This window comes from Hypanus sabinus, chromosome 19 (genome assembly GCF_030144855.1).
Source record: "Hypanus sabinus isolate sHypSab1 chromosome 19, sHypSab1.hap1, whole genome shotgun sequence".
NCBI classification, from domain to species: Eukaryota; Metazoa; Chordata; class Chondrichthyes; order Myliobatiformes; family Dasyatidae; genus Hypanus; species Hypanus sabinus.
In genome coordinates this window covers 19,318,496-19,336,320 of record NC_082724.1, presented here as the reverse complement: position 1 = coordinate 19,336,320, position 17,825 = coordinate 19,318,496, and the positions used below count along the sequence as shown (strand labels likewise).

Here is a 17,825-nt window from a genome sequence, read left to right as displayed (position 1 = left end):
TGAACGGCATACATAGAGTGGATGTGGTGAGGATATTTCCTCGACTGGGGGAGTCTAAGACCAGAGGGAACAACCTCAGAATAGAGGGGATGTCGAGATAGAACAGAGAGGAAGAGGAGTTTCTTTAGCCAGAGGGTGGTGAATCTATGGAATTTGCAGCTACAGGCAGCTTTGGAAGCCATGTCATTGAGTGTATTTAAAGTAGAGGTTGATAGATTCTTGGTAACTCAGGGCAAGAAAGGCTACGGGAAAAGGCAGGAGAATGGGGTTGAGAGGGAAATGGATCAGCCATGATCAAATGGTGGAGCTGACTTGATGGGCCAAATGACCTAATTCTGCTCCATCGTCTTATGGTCTAATGATAATTAACCCTACATTTAGATGTTGGCTTGCAGATGATTAAAACACTTTGGGGAGCTAGGAAGTGAGAACTTATTTCAGGGTGTCTCCTGTTATAGCCATTGTATGGATCTATTGAGTTTCAGGTCAAAGGAATGTTTCCCTACCATACACAACATCTGGATGTTATTGGTGAATCTACCAATAGTAGTAACTGTCAAATGTCAAGAACAGATAGTTATAGACTTTTTTATGGGAGGTACTAATTGCCAGTGTTACATCTATACAATTTGGTGAGAAAGATAGCTAGAACTGAAGTATTAGGAAGTTGTCTGTTCCCACAAAATGCTGGAGGAACTCAGCAGGCCAGGCAACATCTATGGAAAAGAGTAAACAGTCAACATTTCAGGCCAAGACCTTTCATCAAGACTCATGAAGGGTCTCAGCCCAAAACATCAACTGTTTACTCTTTTCCATAGATGATGTCTGGCCTGCTGAGTTCCTCCAGCATTTTGTGTGCATTGCTTTGATTTCCAGCATCTGCAGAGAGACATTAGGAAGATGAAAAAAGGCAGATACTCTTTTATTCGTGAGTTGTTTCTTTTACATTTCCAGTAAAGCGTTTGCTTGGCCATTTCTTGTTATCACATGGAGTGAATTGAACTGGCTGTACACTGGCTTCTGTGATGGTGGTGGTTGAGATAGATCATTCATTAAGCACTTGTGGATGAAGAATGTTGCAATGGTTTCTTCTGAACAGCGCACTTTTATGCCCGCTCTGCCAGCTTGAGGAGGAACAAGCTCGTGGAGCCTTATTTTCTGGTCTGCCATCACTCCAGATGGAAATCAGCAGAAACTGCAGAACTTTATATCATTGATTAATGGTGACAGTTCTTCAGAAACCACTACCCCATCCATCCTGTAGCGTGTGGTGTGCCTTTGACCTTTATGTCTGCACAATGCAGTGCACGTATTGGAGGTATGCTGGTGCTTGGTTGCTAGTATGTTTGATCTCCCACTCTCTACTTGCTATTGAGTTTAGTGGCAGTTCCAGACTGTGCTAAACTAAGGGACTGAAAGCACATTACAAGTAACTCCATGGCTTTGTGCCATACACAGCTGGTTTACATATATCAATTCTATTCAGAATATAATAGCAAGGACGTAACGTTAAAACTCTTTAAAGCACTCCTCACTTGGAGTATTATGAGCAGGTTTGGGCCCCTTATCTTAGAAAGGATGTGCTGAAACTGGAGAAGGTTAAATGACTGGCTTGTCAAATATAGAGCAGTTGATGGTTCTGGGCCTGTATTCACTAGAATTCAGAAGAATGAGGGTTGTCCTCATTGAAACCTATGAAACGGTGAAAGGCCTTGATGGAGTGAATGCGGAGAAGATGTTTCCTATGGAGGGAGAGTCTAAGGACGCAGAATAAAGATGAGGAATTTCTTTAGCCAGAGAGTGGTGAATCTGTGGAATTCTTTTCCACATGCAGCTGTGGAGGGCAAGTCTTTATGTATATTTATAGCAAGAGGTTGACAGATTCTTGATTTGTCAGGGCATGAAGAGATATGAGTACTGAGAGGAAAATTGGATCAGCCATGATGAAATGGTGGGCCAACTCGATGGGCCAAATAACCTAATTCTACTCCTATATCTTATGGTCCTATGATCTATTCATTTAAACAGGATTGCTAATCATTGAATGGCGAGTTCAGATTTTTATTTATTACCTTCACTTCACTTTAAAATCTTAATGTAGCCAATGCATTTTAATTAATTAATTTTTATAAGTTTCTGTGGTTTTCTGCAGAAATCTATTTCAATCCATTTGAATAGTCCAAGTATTTCTAAACATCAGAAATGTCCGACGCCGGTGAAAATGCCTTCTGACTGTGGCAAACGGTCAGAGGCTATCAGTGCCCTGTGGGGAGTGTGCCTTTTATCCACCTGCATGCTATTTTGCAGGAAGGCTACAAATTGGATGTCTCCATACAGTAGACTCTGCTGCCACAGGATTATCATTGAGCCAAGTGCAGGTTTCAATTAGATCAATTACAATTTGATGATTTATTATAAAAATAAATAAAAATGCAGATATTCACAAACACACATATTCCATGTTAATAACTTATTATTTTTCTTTGTAGGAGCAACAGAAAGTGCAGAAGAGAAAATATACCAAAAGGAAAGTATTACCAGATGACACGATCAAAATCCCTCAGGAAAGTGCTTCTACAGAAATGAAGACTGATAGCCATGCAGGTAGTTTCACTTAGCACAAGTTAATGGAAGGAACCAGCCCACGAGACAGAAAACTTCACCATGAGTTTGAGAGTACATCTGAAATTTAGACAGACAAGCAGGATGCAGTGAACAGGGTATAGGCTGAATTGGTATTGTAGGGAGACCTGTCATGTTGTCTAACAAACGTGGTAGGATTGAATTTGAGACTCATTATGTCTGTGTTCCTGATGGAATATGAAAACATTGGTTCATATTTTGGAGAAATCTCCCACACCCAAATAGTAGTAAAAGCAGATGGATTTGGGTTGTGTCTGCTGACAAAATACACAAGAGGGAAGTCATTAGGGAGCTTACTTTTTATGTGAACAGGTGCTAATGTTTGCTACTCAGCCCTTTGACCCTATCCTGCCTTTTAATAACCATATTCCTTATTAAACTGACCTTGAAAATCTGGAGTTTCTGCCTTGAAGATTCAATTATACAGAATAAATTGTGTTTTAGATTGCTGCCAGTTCTGTATTTGTTTCCATTTCTCCTACGAGCAGCGCTTAAAACCCCTGGGTATGACTTGGTGCTGATCATGAATGTATCTTGTTCCATGAGCTCAGTGTGAGCAGCAGTACCACATTCTAAATTAATGTATTCTTGTAAATGTTTGATTTCAAATGCTTTTGCATTTAATTGTCTCTATAGCTTTATAATACAGTGGGGAGTGGTAATGTCATTTCTGGAGGATGGGTATAGGTTAAGTATTAGACAAAGTAATTTAAAAATAACTTTCTCCTTTTTTCACCACTATGTTCCCAAAGACAATAAATGGTGGTTGCCAATACTGACAAAATATAACACCTTCAGAACTTAGCGTGAGTTGCACCGAGTCAGTGTTTTTTGTTTGGTTTTTCAAAATCTGATGAAGGTGATGAGCCACCTTTCTTGAATGCTTTAGTCCTTTTGCTGAAGGGGCTTTTGCTATGTTCTTGTGCAGCAAGTTCTAGGGATTGCACCCAGAGATATTTTTGTTCCAAGTTAGGAAGTTACACAGTGTGCATGGGACTGGGCAAATGGTGGCCTCTGAAGTCATTATCCTTGCCAGTTGACATTGTGGGCTTGGGAGATGCTGTCAGAGTAAACTAGGCAGTAACTGCAATGGATTTTGTAGATGGAGCACACAGAAGTACAGTAGTGCACTGCTAGTGGTGGAGGAAATTAATATTTATTGTGTTCAGTAGGTTCCAGCCAAGGGAGGTGCTTGTAGGTCCCCCATGTATCAGACATCTTCAAGCACAGATGATCCCAGACACATGGAATAGTGTCCAGCAGTGTGGAGTTACAAAAAACTGAAAATGCTTAACACATTCAGCAGCTCAAAGAACATCTGAAGTGAGAAACCATATTAAAATTTCAGTTCATTGTAATTATTTCAAGTATTTTCTGTTTTAATTTCAAATTTTGATTATTCATCAATCTAGCATTACATGAAACATTTTTTTCTTATGATGCAGCATATATATTTTCCCCTCTTGTGCTCGTTTTTAATTAGTTGAGGGTAGGTCATGAGTAAATATTGCTTGCCTTTGAATGCATAGTGTGGTCTCTTTTACCCCTAGTATTATAAGCATCCATCAATACTTTGACATTATTAGTGTAACAGAAATAAGTGCTCTCTATATCTTTCAGATACATTTTGCTGTGAATACAAGTTAATAGCTCCAGTGAGCATCCTTAGTTCAAGATCTGTAAAGTTAGGAAGTCAGTGATTAGGAATGTAATCTACTCAAACAGAGCTACTACCTAGGCTTCAAGGTAGTAAGGTGGAGCTTAAATCTGCAAATAAACTGCAGATCCATTGAAGAATGAACTGAATCACAGTTGCAGACTGATAGATTTTTCAGTTTTACAACTCATTCTTATACCAAATTTTGGTTGATTTTCTACCTAAGGTAGAGTTACTGGATTATTTAGTTGTATTTTGTGTATGCAGTGTGCATACAAGATTCAAAAATGTCAGAGTTACAGCAATTACTAATGGCCATGCAAGTATTTTACCTTAGTTTTCTGATTTAATCCTGGAAGCAAAAATAAAAGCTTCAATTTATTACTATCTCTTGTACATAGACTATCAAGTTATAAAGATTCAATGATTATAAAATGGTTGTCGATCTTTCAAAAAAAGTATAAAGCCAGTCATTTGTACTACATAATAAAATATAGGATCCAACTCTAAATAAACATTACATGAAACTCAGTGACTTTAAAGTTACAAGGTTGTAATCAAATTTAAGATCCAAATATTAGACAAAAATGACAAGCTTATACTTATAGTGTTCATTTGCATTTGAAGCTGACATTTAAATTATGGCCTTACCCTGAATGAGTTTTTTTTATTATTTCCTGAATCAGCTCTGTATCTCTTAGTACTATAAATCTTTTACTTCTAAAATGGAAGTTTTCTAATTATACAAAATGTGGTTTCTCATTACTGATGCCAGATATCGCCTAAAATGTTTTGGTGAATAGTTTGTCAGCGTAAAAGCTGAAGTTGTGTATGAAAAACAAGAACGACAGAAACTAAAAGTGCAAAGTGATGAAGTGTTCATCAGGTTAGTTGCATCTATGGAAGTAAACTAGAAATTCTACAATACAAAAAAAGGAGCAATTGGTGGTGAGTTGCAATCGCAAACTAGCAGTTGAGCTACAGATGGTACTGGTGGGGGTGAATATTGTGAGAAGTAGAGAGGAACTTGAGCTAGAGGATGATTGGATGGTGACAAAGAGAGCATAAGGGTTGGGGATGGGATGTAGCTACAGAGAAGATTGAGCTTTTATTGAGTATGGAATCAGTCAAAAGGAATTGGAGCCAAGTAGGTGGGGTAGAATTTGCCTGTGGTAGGGAGGGAGATGATTAGGTGGGATGGTCAGGGCAGTTAAACAGGCAATTTACGCTAAGTGTTTATTGGAAAGGCTTTTGTGAGTTAGAGAGATAATTAAGGGAGCAGAGGACAACTGAAGCTGAGGTCTGGAGAACTGATGATGACAGTGAGTAGGCGCAAAATAATAAAGTACCTTGTTGATGCAGATGCTTTAGAGTCATCTGCAATGGTCCAGATATGTTTAGTTAATGTGTAAGCAAACTTTAATTGTTTAGGCCTGTTTAAATACACTGGGTTCACAGTGTTCGTGAGCCTTGTATGCAGAGAAGAATTTGTGCACAAGTTTTATTGTTTGTTGTTTGCGGCCTCCTTGCACGTTGACCCTAACCTCTATCCATGGATCCTTCCTAACCTGTTGTGTACTTCAAACAATTCCGATTTTTATCTGAAGTCAAAAAACTACAATTGTGTCATTGACAGTGTCAGTATAAAATCCATGCTTCCTGTAAGTTCATCAATAATTTTTAATTGTAAATTGGAGGTCGTAGATATAAAATAAATCTTGATGTTAAAAAGTATTTTTCTATTTCACAGTCATTAATTTTATATATGTATATTATTTTTCAGGAAAGCGGTTAAAGAAAGGCATGGCAACAGCTAAACAGAGACTTGGGAAGATACTAAAAATACATAGGAATGGAAAGCTTCTTCTGTAAAGTTAGGAATGAAAAGTATTTTCAGTTAAATGTGTTGGGCTGACACTAACGCTGTTACTTGTGTGACATAAAGTTAATACATTTTGGATCATTCCAGACTAGAGACAGTATCCATTTTAAATGGTTTTGCAGACCTTTCTTAGTGGGACTACTGTGCTTGTGTGGTTATTTGGTAGGTTAGTTCTACTTGGTCAGTAGCATAACTGGAGAAGCTTCTTTAGTGACATATGTCACCTATCAAAGAAGCTACTGCCATCATCTTAATTCAGCTGACTGTTCTACAGGAATGTCATTTAGCATTAAGTGAGAGATGGAGAGTGAATGAATGGATACAAAAGATGTTCTTTTTTTTAAAGAATGTCAAAAACACATTTATAAGAAAGGCTGTCTTTATATTTATAGGGAAGAGTGTTACAGAGTTCAGTAATGGACGACTGCTTTATCCTGAGAAAATGGATACCGTTTCTATAAATTTGTTTCTCAGGCAATTCCACATTTCAAATTTAAAGGAATATTTGAAATACTTTTTCATAATATACAAATCCTGTAAATATGGTCAAAATACTAGTCTTTATTGCACAGTACTTTTGAGTTATAACTCTATATACCCATTGTTCAGTGTACCTTTTTTACATTTTCATCTTTTATGATAAAATTATATTTCTTTTTGGTTGTTCTTATAATGATGGAAGTTATTTTTTATAAAAGGCATTGCCTGAAAAACAAAATCGTTGTGTGGCCTTGCAAAAATAATATCTTGTAAGTAGTCACAGTACATCAGTAAAAGTAAAGCATAAAAGAGAAGCTTTGTAAATAAGGTTACACTTTTGTTCTATTTGAGCTTATTATTTCCAATTTTGCATTCTAATGCAATATGAAGTATTTTTGGTCTTAACTGGTGAAGTGTTTATGTGTCTAAGTCTATGTGACTTATCTGTAATTTATTAATATTTGTAGCTTTTTATATTTGTACATTTCTTACACACTTTTTTTTTTTAAATTTCAACTACTTGTGATGTCTCCTTTTTCCTGAATTTGTTACATAAAATCTGATCTGAGAGGGTCATTTCTCCCCTAAATCATTAGTGAAGCAAAGTTATGTAATTTTTGCCTTTCATGTGGTATAATAATTCTGACATCTAATCTGTCATTTTCTCCTACATACATTTATAATTTAGCTAGGTAATTTAGTAGTTCTTTCTGAAAGTCATTCCATATTTGCTTAGGCTGGGTGAGTTATAGCTACACTGACAATTTTTTTTATTATTTACAGACTTTATTTTTAATAAAGAGTTTCTGTATAGGATTAGCTAAACATTTAAGATAGCATTTAGTTCATATTCGTCAGATGTGTTAACTATTTTGATTTTAACGTCGTTTTAACATTATGGCATCTTTTCATTCTGCACTTCTAAATCATCAGCTACAATGATGTCTATGTTGTAGAAAATAAGCTGTCAAAGAAAGTTATATCAGTGAATTAAACACTGGGCGAGAAAGGGTGCATTTAAATAAACAGTGAACCTCAGGAAAAAATAAAACAGGTTCCAGCCGCTAGTGCACCTTTTGAGCCTCACAATATCTTGTATATGGATTTTCTTGGATACTTTGCGTTTTTGATAAATACATCCTCCAATTTTAAAACAGAAGTCTGAAGCTTTTAGTAAAAGATATGGAAATATATATTAATCATCTCAGCATTTTTAACAGTTTTAAAGCTGAAATGTGTATTGCATTGATATTTGAAACATTTTAGACTGAAGACATATTTGCTTTTTCAATGTCTCTAAACAAGTTGAAATTTCATTGAAAAATCCTTTATAGTTTCTTAAGGAAATAAGGTATTTATGTTGCAAAGTAGTTCTTGTGGCGCTAGGGGCAAAGGAATTGTGATTTAATAAAATGCATTTGTTAAAACTGCTACTAACCACTGTCTTTGTGACGTCAGCTGCTCTGTTGAAGTTGCCATTTCCTGTTCTAGCCTCAAACTGGAACATTTCATCAATTTTGATTCCAGTTTCATACTTATCCATCTTAATTTAACTCATCCCTGACCTTACTCAACTTTCCTTTACTCCATTTTCATGGCTAGTTTACTGAGTAATGTCCATTATAAGCCCATCCCACTTCCTGTTTGCACTCTGTGCCATGTTTTCCTTTCCTCCCCATCCTAAATGACAGGTATTTAAACTTGTTGATCCCATTTCATGCACTTTTGCTCAACTGCCTTCTTCCTAGAAGAACATTAAAATTTGCCTTGTCCTAATCTTCCATCCCATCACCTCCCACAGTCAACAGGTTCTCCACTGTTCTCCAGTTTAATGTCATATTCTCCCATTCCCTTTGGTATTCAGATGTGGCCGTTTCCTCTGTGGTCACTGGGCCACTTTTCTAACACACCAGTTCACTTCCCAAGTAAACAAAGATCTTCCCTTGTCACTTTCCAGGATTTAAACTTTTCCAGGTGAAGCAGCTGGTTCCTTCTGCTTTTAATTCAGAATGAAATTCTCTGTGTTCACAATCTTTTCTCTTATGCTGTAAAGGGTAAATGCATGTTAAGTACTCACTTTGAAAACTGAGTTTAGTTGTCTCTTACTTCAATTCCCCACGCACTTCTGTTCATTTTGGATCCTTCTTTGAAACCCATTTTGCTGTGGTCTATCATTCCTTTTGCCATTTAATATCCTTTTCCTTCCATCACAGACCTGACATTACTTTTCTCTTTGCTCACCTCCTCACTTAACCTAGCTATGAGCTTAAAATCTATTTCAAATCTAATTTTCTCAACTTTTGATGAAGAGTCATTGGCCTGAATGTTAATTTTATTTTCTCTCCACAGATGCTGACAGCCTTTTTGAGTATTTCCAGCATTTTCTGTTTTTATTTTCATTTCGCAGGATCTTGCTTTTTGTGTTTTGTATTAAAGTTGCACCTGAGCTTCTGAAAAGAAAAGCCAATGGCACGTTTATCAACATATATAGAAAAACAGATTATTGGAGATGATGAGTGAAGGCTAAAATGCATTGGACTTGTTAAATTCCTCCTACATTGCATGAAATACTGTTCTGTCAGTTGGTGGTTTTGGTCTAATGTCAATTAAGTTTGGGTAAACTTCAACCTTATTAATAGTGGAAATGAGCCTATAACAGAAAGCAGCCCCTATTTGGCATCAATAATTAAACTCATTTTTGGAATTGCACTCTTTATTGCAAGAGTTCCACAGAATGGAAGCTTCTTACACTGCAGTAAAGGGAGCCATTTTATTTGCAGTACAGTGATAAGAGAACTTTAAAAATTCTAAATGTTCTGGCTTTAACATCCCTTGTTTTAATAAGGATAAAACTGGTGTGATGAAAATTGTAAATTTTCAGTGTGCATCCAAACTACATAGTAGGCAGAGTAGATTAATTAAGCTAAGTAATATATAGATATACAAGGATTATTTTAATTCAGTTAATGTAAGCCAGAATGTAGAAATATTGTTTAACAAAAATGTATATGTAATGAAGTACACTTTAGTAATTCAACCTAAAATGCTTTGATAGTCTCTTTAAATGCTGATAAAGAAAGATCACATCTCTTATTTGACAAAAGCCTGCCATCATTTATGTAGCCTATACACTTATTTACTACAAAGACCTGTGACAAGTGGCATTTTGTCTGCTGATCTAATTTTAGATAACATTTTATCACAGGTTATTTTTTATCTTTTTGTAATGTTTGACCGTTTTTGCTTGGCATAATGTGCAATGAACTGGAAATTGGGAGTACAAAGGAAAAAAAAACCTCTTCTTCTAAGTTGTTAAAGTATCCTTTTTATTACTGTTTAATGCAGTAGGAAGCATTTGTTGGTCAAGGACAAATCAGTGAAAACTAGTTTATACTTTGCACCATAGTTCATGTTTTGTGTTCATTTTTCATATGTTCCACTGCACTATAAATTACAACAGAAACACTTCATACATTTTATTTTAGCTATGATTATTAATGTGTACATTGTCTATAAAGTAAATAACCTGTATAGAATGTGTTTTAAAACTGTTAAAAATAAAATCTACATACTCTTCTGTTTCACAAGCTCCTTGCTTTTTCACTCTTGCCATTTTTATAAACAACTAACCCTTGTAGTTCTGTTCAATACTACACTAACTTAATGATAAAGTAGCCTGGAACTTTGACAGCTGTCTACATTATGGTGAATGGAAAGATGTGAAGATATATTTTCTGAACTGTGGATTAAATCCATACATTATTTGCTTGTCCAATATACGTGGATTGTCTTCATATTTTCATGCATACGTCATAAATTATGAACATTAGTTCTGAGTAGTATAATTTCAAGTGTTCTATAAGTTTTTCTGGGTAAGTTTGCTTCCAACAATGGGCAGTCATGGATGCCAGCCCTGGATTAGCCATCCATCATACACCGTTGGAAACTGGTGAGAAGGAAAGATTTGGGGGAGGGGGGCACATTACAAGCCACAATTCCCACTATTATTTTTGCTTTTGTTAGAAAAAGTTAAATTCTGTTTCAATATGGCTCTGGTTTTTATGAACTTTATGAATTGTTGCCTTTGTCAATTTGTTTTCCTTCATGTGTAGGTGTTTTCTTTAATATATTTCCCCCTTTATGGCTTTCACATTCTTTGTGAAATGTAAATGTTTACAATCTAATGTAAAATGATTCCATTCTCTTATTGTACAAGACTGTGGCTAAACCTCATTTAAAGTGTTGCCCCATCATACAGTGGATGACTTACAGATTTTAGAAAAGTTGCAAAGAGCTACTAGATTCTTAAGTTGGAGCAAGCAGTGACTGGAGTATAGAGCTGGAAAAAAAAAATCAGTATAAAATCTGTTATACCAGATAACAGCTGTAGTTGCTTAATTGGACCGCTAGCCTGTAGTTAGTGGCCAATTGCAGAGTATCCTTCAGCATATAGTGGACTATTGCAGTCCCACTGGAGATCAGAGCTTAAAGCCAGCAGTGCATTTTGCACGGTTCCTTTCATTTGAACTGCGTTGTTAATCTTCACTAAGAACTTCTTCATTGGTGCTGATGTGCATACTTTTAATGTAATCTGTGCATTAAAAATATTAATACGTTTTATTTTCTAAATTTAAAGAATTAAACATTTTTCAGCTGCTTCTAATACTCCATGATCATCAGATGTTTAGCACAAACTGTTAGAAGGTCATTAGAGTCTTCATTGGGTAGAGATCAACCAGTCACTTCTTGTAGATCATTCCAAGTTGGGAGCAATATGGTCTCAAAAGTTAGGTGCAAATGGTTTGGCACTGTCCACTCCAATACATTGATGAGACTTTTTGGTCCTGGGGATGGTGAACTTTGGAAATCTTTTTCTCTTTTTTTTCCATGCAATGTGGGCATGATTGGCTTGGTCTAGTTGACCCTGAAACTGCAATGATAGTTGCTCTATTTGTCCACTGCAGTTCATGTGGAAAAGCACTTTCTCATGCTAGGAGATTAGAGATCTCAGGATTTCTAAATTGATATTAGTTGTAGGAATACTGGGAGCTGAAGCCATCCAAGCGGCAGAGGTTAAGCAATTGCGATGGAAGAAGATAATCAAAAATACATGATGATTTGTCAATAACCTGTAATTATTTTCCTGTGGTCTGATTTATCCTTTGACTTTAAATAATTATTGTTCATCACCCATGGAACCTCATTGGTTCATCGTGTCATGTCATCAGTTGGGAAAAATCAATATTTTATTAGCCAACTAGGATATTAAAATCATAAGCATTTACAAATAAATGTGATCCTTGGAACATTGAAGATTGAAGGGAGATTTGATAGAGGTATACAAAATTATGAGGGGTATGGATAAAGTAAATGCAAGCAGGCTTTTTCCACTGAGGTTGTGTGGGACTACAACTGAAGGTCATGTGTCAAGTGTGAAAGGTGAAAAGTTTGATTGGAAAATGAGGGGAAACTTTTTCACTCAAAGGGTCGTGAGAGTGTGAAACGAGCTGCCAGTGCAGGAGCTGCATGTGAGCCCAATGCCAACGTTTCACAGAAAGTATATGGATGGTTAGGGGTATTGAGGGCTATGGTCCCATTGCAGGTCGATGGAAGTAGGCTGTCTAAATGGTTGGGCACAGACTAGATGGGCCAAAGGGCCCCCTTCTGTGCTGTACTTTTCTATGACTCTATGACCTGAGTATTTTCTACAGTCCCAAAGGGTCAACTAGTCTCACGCTCCAATCTCCAATTTCTTTGCCACAATGCTTCCAGAGCTGCATGATCTATAATCATCTCTGACTCTTCCACTCTTTTATATTTATGAGCTGCTTCCAATGAAACCTTCATGATCACTGATGCCCTCATTTCAAATGACCCCACCATTACTACGTATCCTTCCAAAACACCCCAAAATCCTAATACTATTTCAAAACAATTTAATCTATTTCCTCCCCCTCCACCTTCTTCCAAATCCACTACCCTCATGGGGTATTTTCTCCCCCAGCCTCCTCAAGACAGAGCTGCTGTGACATGTCATTTCTTGGAGACTACCCTCTTATCCTGCCTCCTACCCTTTTGGAACCTTCCCCTTCAACAGGCATCCAACCAGACAATTAGCCTGGCAAGGTAGCTGTTGGACAGGATGAGACTTAGGAAATAGAACTTTAAAGCTAGTTGTGGTTAAATGTCCCTGGCAAAAAGAGAGACCTGTATTTCTGAGGTTTCTGTACATTATCCCTTAATATTACCTTTTGCACTCTCTTTTGCCCATACCCGACTGCTTCTCCTCTTGGCTCCCACTACCAGCTCCAAACCCTGCCTACACCCTCATTCAACTGCTGCATTTAGTTAATTGCTATTTACAGCAAACAGAATTGCTGCTATATTTGGAGCAATAAACAATCTGCTGGAGGAACTCAGTAGGTCAGGCAGCATATGTAAGACAAAAGGAATTGTTGCCGTTTCAGGTCAAAAACCTGCATCAGGTTTCCCCCAAGAGGTTGCTTGTGGTCCAGATTCCAGCATTGGGTTTAGACCAGGGGTGGGCAAACTTTTTGACTTGTGGCCACAAAGGGTTCTAAAATTTGACAGGGGGGCCAGACCAGGAGCAGATGGACGGAGTGTTTTGGTAATACACCTCATAAGAGAAAATAAAATATCATGGGATATGTAGAAAACGTGCTTTAATTTCAATTAGAAAATGAACAAATGCATTACAACGAAATATCTGTCTTTGAAGTCCCATGGTATTTAGCTATTTATTGAAATGACTTTTAAAACACTGAAAATTAAATGAATAAAATACAGCTTTTTTTAATAGTAACAGTTATTATTTTAAAGCACTGAAAATTCTGTTATCCTTCAAGATATTATCATCATCACTCTCCTCCTGCCTGTCTTTATTTCAAAAACGGTAGGAGATGCAGGTCTACTTGTCCTGCTCCTTCTTATTCAATTGTCCCCTGTGCCAAAACTCAACAACAGAACAGTGACAGCGCGCCAGTATGCGAAGCGCGTTATTTGATCTGGAGCACATTTTTTTATTTTGAGAACGTACGTGCACCTGCGCACTACTCATGTCCATCACTTAACAGAAATGACATGTAACATGTAAGGCTTATTGAAAAAGATATTTTCAAATGCATTTTTTACATAACACAACGAAGAAACTTATTTTTAATATCAGTGGGAACTGTGTTGTTGGTCTCCCTTTTTAGCCAGCGCATCAAAGTCTGGATTTAGTTTTGTTGTGGCGATTCTCAGGATGGATCTGAGGTGCTGGTCAGTTAACTTGGATCTGTGGCTGGCTTTGTTGATGTTCATGACACTGAACGCCTGTTCACACAAATAGGTTGAGCCGAACAAAGAGTAAAGTGCAAATGTGGAGTAATACGCTGCACCTCAACAAAGGTCAATGTGTAGCGGTGTGCTACATGCAGCGCTAAAATTACGACACGGAGTCGGTAACTGCAGTCGAAGGAAAAAACTTTATTCGAAATCCTCAGCCTCACTTTTAAGCCTCCCTCAACCTGCCCCCCCCCCCCCCCCCCGTGGCGCAGAGGCTCCAAAGCTCTGTGCTCGCAAATCCCTGCAGGCTATCTCCCTTAGCCGGAACGCTGGCTAATTGTGAGCCGGTTCGGATGTGCCAGGAAATGGGTCGCCACAAATGTATATAGAGTGCGTCATCTATTGGGAAAACGCCAGAATTGCGGGGAAAAAACGTTAACAAGGATTATTAATATAATTTCATCAAGTTCTGCGGGCCGGATTAAAAAGCTTAACGGGCCGCATATGGCCCGCGGGCCGTAGTTTGCCCATGCCTGGTTTAGACCATAAGACATAGGAGCAGAGTTAGGCCCATCGAGTCTGCTCCATCATTCATCATGGCGGATCCTTTTTTCTAACTCCTCCTCAACCCCAGTTGCCGGCCTTCTCCTGTAACCTTTGATGCCATGTCCGATCAAGAACCTATCGATCTCTATTAAATACACCCAATGACCTGTCCTCCATAGCTTCATGTGGCAACAAATTCCACACATTCACCACCATTTGGCTAAAGAAATTTCTCCACATCTCTGTTTTGAGAGGGTACCCCTCTATCCTGAGGCTCTACCTCCTGACTCTCATTGAGACTCCCACCATGGGAAACATCCTTTCCACATCTACTCTCTCAAGGCCTTTCAACATTTGAAAGGTTTCATTGAGATCCCCCACCATACTTCTGAATTCCAGCAAGTACAGACCCAGAGCCATCAAATGTTCCTTGAATGATAACCCTTTCATTCCTGGAATCATCCTTGTGAACCGCCTCTGGACCCTCTCCAATGCCAGCACATCTTTTCTAAGATGAGGGGCCCAAAACTGTTCACAATACTCAAGGTTGTGCCTCACCAGTGCCTTAAAAAGCCTCAGCATCACGTCCTTGCTCTTGTATTCTAGACCTCTTGAAATGAATGCTAACATTTCATTTGCCTTCCTCACCACTGACTCAACCTGTAAGTTAACCTTCAGGGTGCTCTGCACAAGGACTCCCAGGCTCCTCTGCATCTCAGATTCAGTAGTAGGGATATTATGTTGCAGCTATACAAGTCTTTCATGAGACTGCAGTTGAAGTATTGTGTGTCGTTTAGGTCTCCCCTTTTAAAGAAAGACGTTGTCAAGATGCAAAGGTTGCAGACAAGAGTTAATGTGATGCCTCGTGGTCTAGACTCCCAGAGTTACAGTGAGAGGCTTGCCGTGCTGGGTCTTCTTTCCCTGGAGGGCGGAGGGATGAGTGGTGACCTCACAGAAGTTTATAAAATCATGTGGGCTGTGGATGAGGTGGACATTCAGAGTTGTTTTTACCTGGTGTTACGGAGTCTAAAACTAGAGAGCACCAAGACAAAATAAGGGGGAAGAGATAACTTCTTTTCTCAGAGGGAAGTGAGAACCTGCAATGAGCTGCGAGAGGAGATGGTGGAGGTGGGTACAATTGCAACACTCATGAAGCATTTGGATAGGTTCATGGAGGGTAATGGGTCAAATGAGGGCAAATGGGACTAGCAGAAAGAATTCTGTGATTGGCATGGGCCAAGTATAGCAAAGGATCTGGTTCTGTGCTGTATTACTTTTTGACTGTTTGTCACAATTGTTGCCGTATTTACTTGAATTATGTAAATATCGATTTTCTACAAGAATCTCAAAAGCTGTGAACTAGTTGAATCGTTGTTAGTATGTGACAGGCACAATTTTAATGTCAGTTCTTTTTTGATACAGGTAACTTAAAAATCACTATTTTGCTCACCTGCATTTCATATTTATTCATTTATTCCCATTTATCCATTCTCCATTTTTACAGCACTGATTTTTGCACAAGCGGATTAACATTTTTACTGTGCAAATATGTCACTTATATCAAATGTATATTTTAGGTTTAAAGATTTCAAATAAGGTAAGTTATAAGGCTACTGTATAACATTCACTATATTGATTACAATAGAATACCGCCTGTTGTGCCACTGGTATTTAGGGCAGCAGTGGGAGCCTCTGTCTCTGATGGTGTTCAGGGCTTCCTTCGTCATGTCAGGCACTTGCTTTAGGTGTTCACTGCTGTCAGTTATGCAAGTCCTGGGTGGGGACTCATGAGTACCATCGCACTCAGATGTCAATGGATTTTCCCTTGCTGCTTCCATAACAGTTGTGTTTTACCAGTCAGGGTTGTTGGCCCTGAGCTAAACCTCCAAACCTGGAGGACTGCTGAACTAGTCTTAGGCTGGCCTCTATCCTTTGACCTGTTTGGCATGGGTGACCCTATCAAGAGCTAAAGCATAAAGTCCTGACTCCAGCCAACTCCAGCCTCATTGAGGTATGTAAACGTCCACGTCACAACAAGGTTGTGATTCTCTTGGAGGACCATATTGATTAGAAGGCTTTATTTACTGAACATGTGATTTTTTTTAAAGCTCCCTTTCACAGACTTTTTAAAAGTAATTTGAAAACTATTTCTCTTCCTCCTTCTATTGTTCCAGAGGATTAAAGTTAAATTTATTTCATCCTAATTCTGTGGGCTTTGAGGCTGTTGATGAGACCAGAGAATGCTTGAAGGGCATATGGCTAATTTGGAAAGTGGTGAGCACATCCCACTGTCCACTCTGGAATTCCATGTGCTCTTGGTAAATATACAAAATTCTCCATGTCATCCCAAATGCTGCTTCTCCAGTTTGAGGGTTAAGGATTCTCACAGGGTTAGGAGATGAGTCTCAAGGTTGTATAATATCTACATACTTAGATAATAAATGTACTTTGAACTTTGAGGGTTTAGATTACATCTTTGAATCAGTTCATCTGCAGAGCTGGTTATCTATCAGTGGCAAAATAAGTGGCTAGTCATGGTCCTCATTCTTCCTCTGATTCCTGACACAAGCCTCTTAAACAAGTCTTCAGCAGGAACACAATCAGACCACATTTAAGCTCATGACTGGTGCAAACACTTTTAGGGACAAGGTGGATTGCATTTTAAAGTGTGACATATTTGTCCTGTGACTAATTAAAAAGATAATGTTGGGCATTTATTTGATACACACTCAACTACATTATCATTTACACAATGAGGGTGTCCTTTGTATGCCATGTTGAATGTTTCTGAATTATCTCTCTAAAGTTCAAAGTAAATTTATTATCAACATACATTACCTGAGATTTGTTTTCTTGCAGGCATTGACAGGGAGAAAAGAAATGCAATTGAATTTTATGAAATCTATACACAAGCGAAGACTGACAAGCTTCAATGTGCTAAAGACAAACTGCTTTAAAGCGTACTGTAGATTTTAGGATCAGTTCAGAGTAGTGGCTAATGAAGTTATCCACATTGATTCAGGAGCCTGATAGTTGTAGGTAAATAACTGTTCCTGAACCTGGAGGTGTGCAGCCTAAAGCTTCTTAAGAATTGTGTGGTATTTTGTTCATGGTTCACCTGTAATGTATGTGAAATCTAAGATTCATTATGTGTTTACAGATCTCTTTAATTGAACTATTCTCTTCTTTGACTATGTTATTATTTTGGTTCTTTTTATGTTGGTATTTATCTGGCATTCCTTAACAATAATGCTTATTTCCACTAGATGGAACCAACGTGACAGAATTCAATGAAACCCAACAAACAGACGAATATATTAGCGTACTAGA

The 17,825-nt window shown here is 37.9% G+C and overlaps 1 protein-coding gene across 1 annotated transcript in view; it reads left to right on the top strand.

The window, feature by feature from the left end:
- Positions 1-10,243, top strand: part of phf2 (PHD finger protein 2) — a 151,942-nt gene extending 141,699 nt beyond the window's left edge. Inside the window, exons 21-22 of the mRNA XM_059944121.1 lie at positions 2,490-2,604; positions 6,084-10,243. Of these exons, the coding sequence (XP_059800104.1) occupies positions 2,490-2,604; positions 6,084-6,172 (204 nt within the window). The 3' untranslated portion in view covers positions 6,173-10,243. The remainder of the gene's footprint in view (positions 1-2,489; positions 2,605-6,083) is intronic.
- The last annotated feature ends 7,582 nt before the right edge of the window (positions 10,244-17,825 follow it).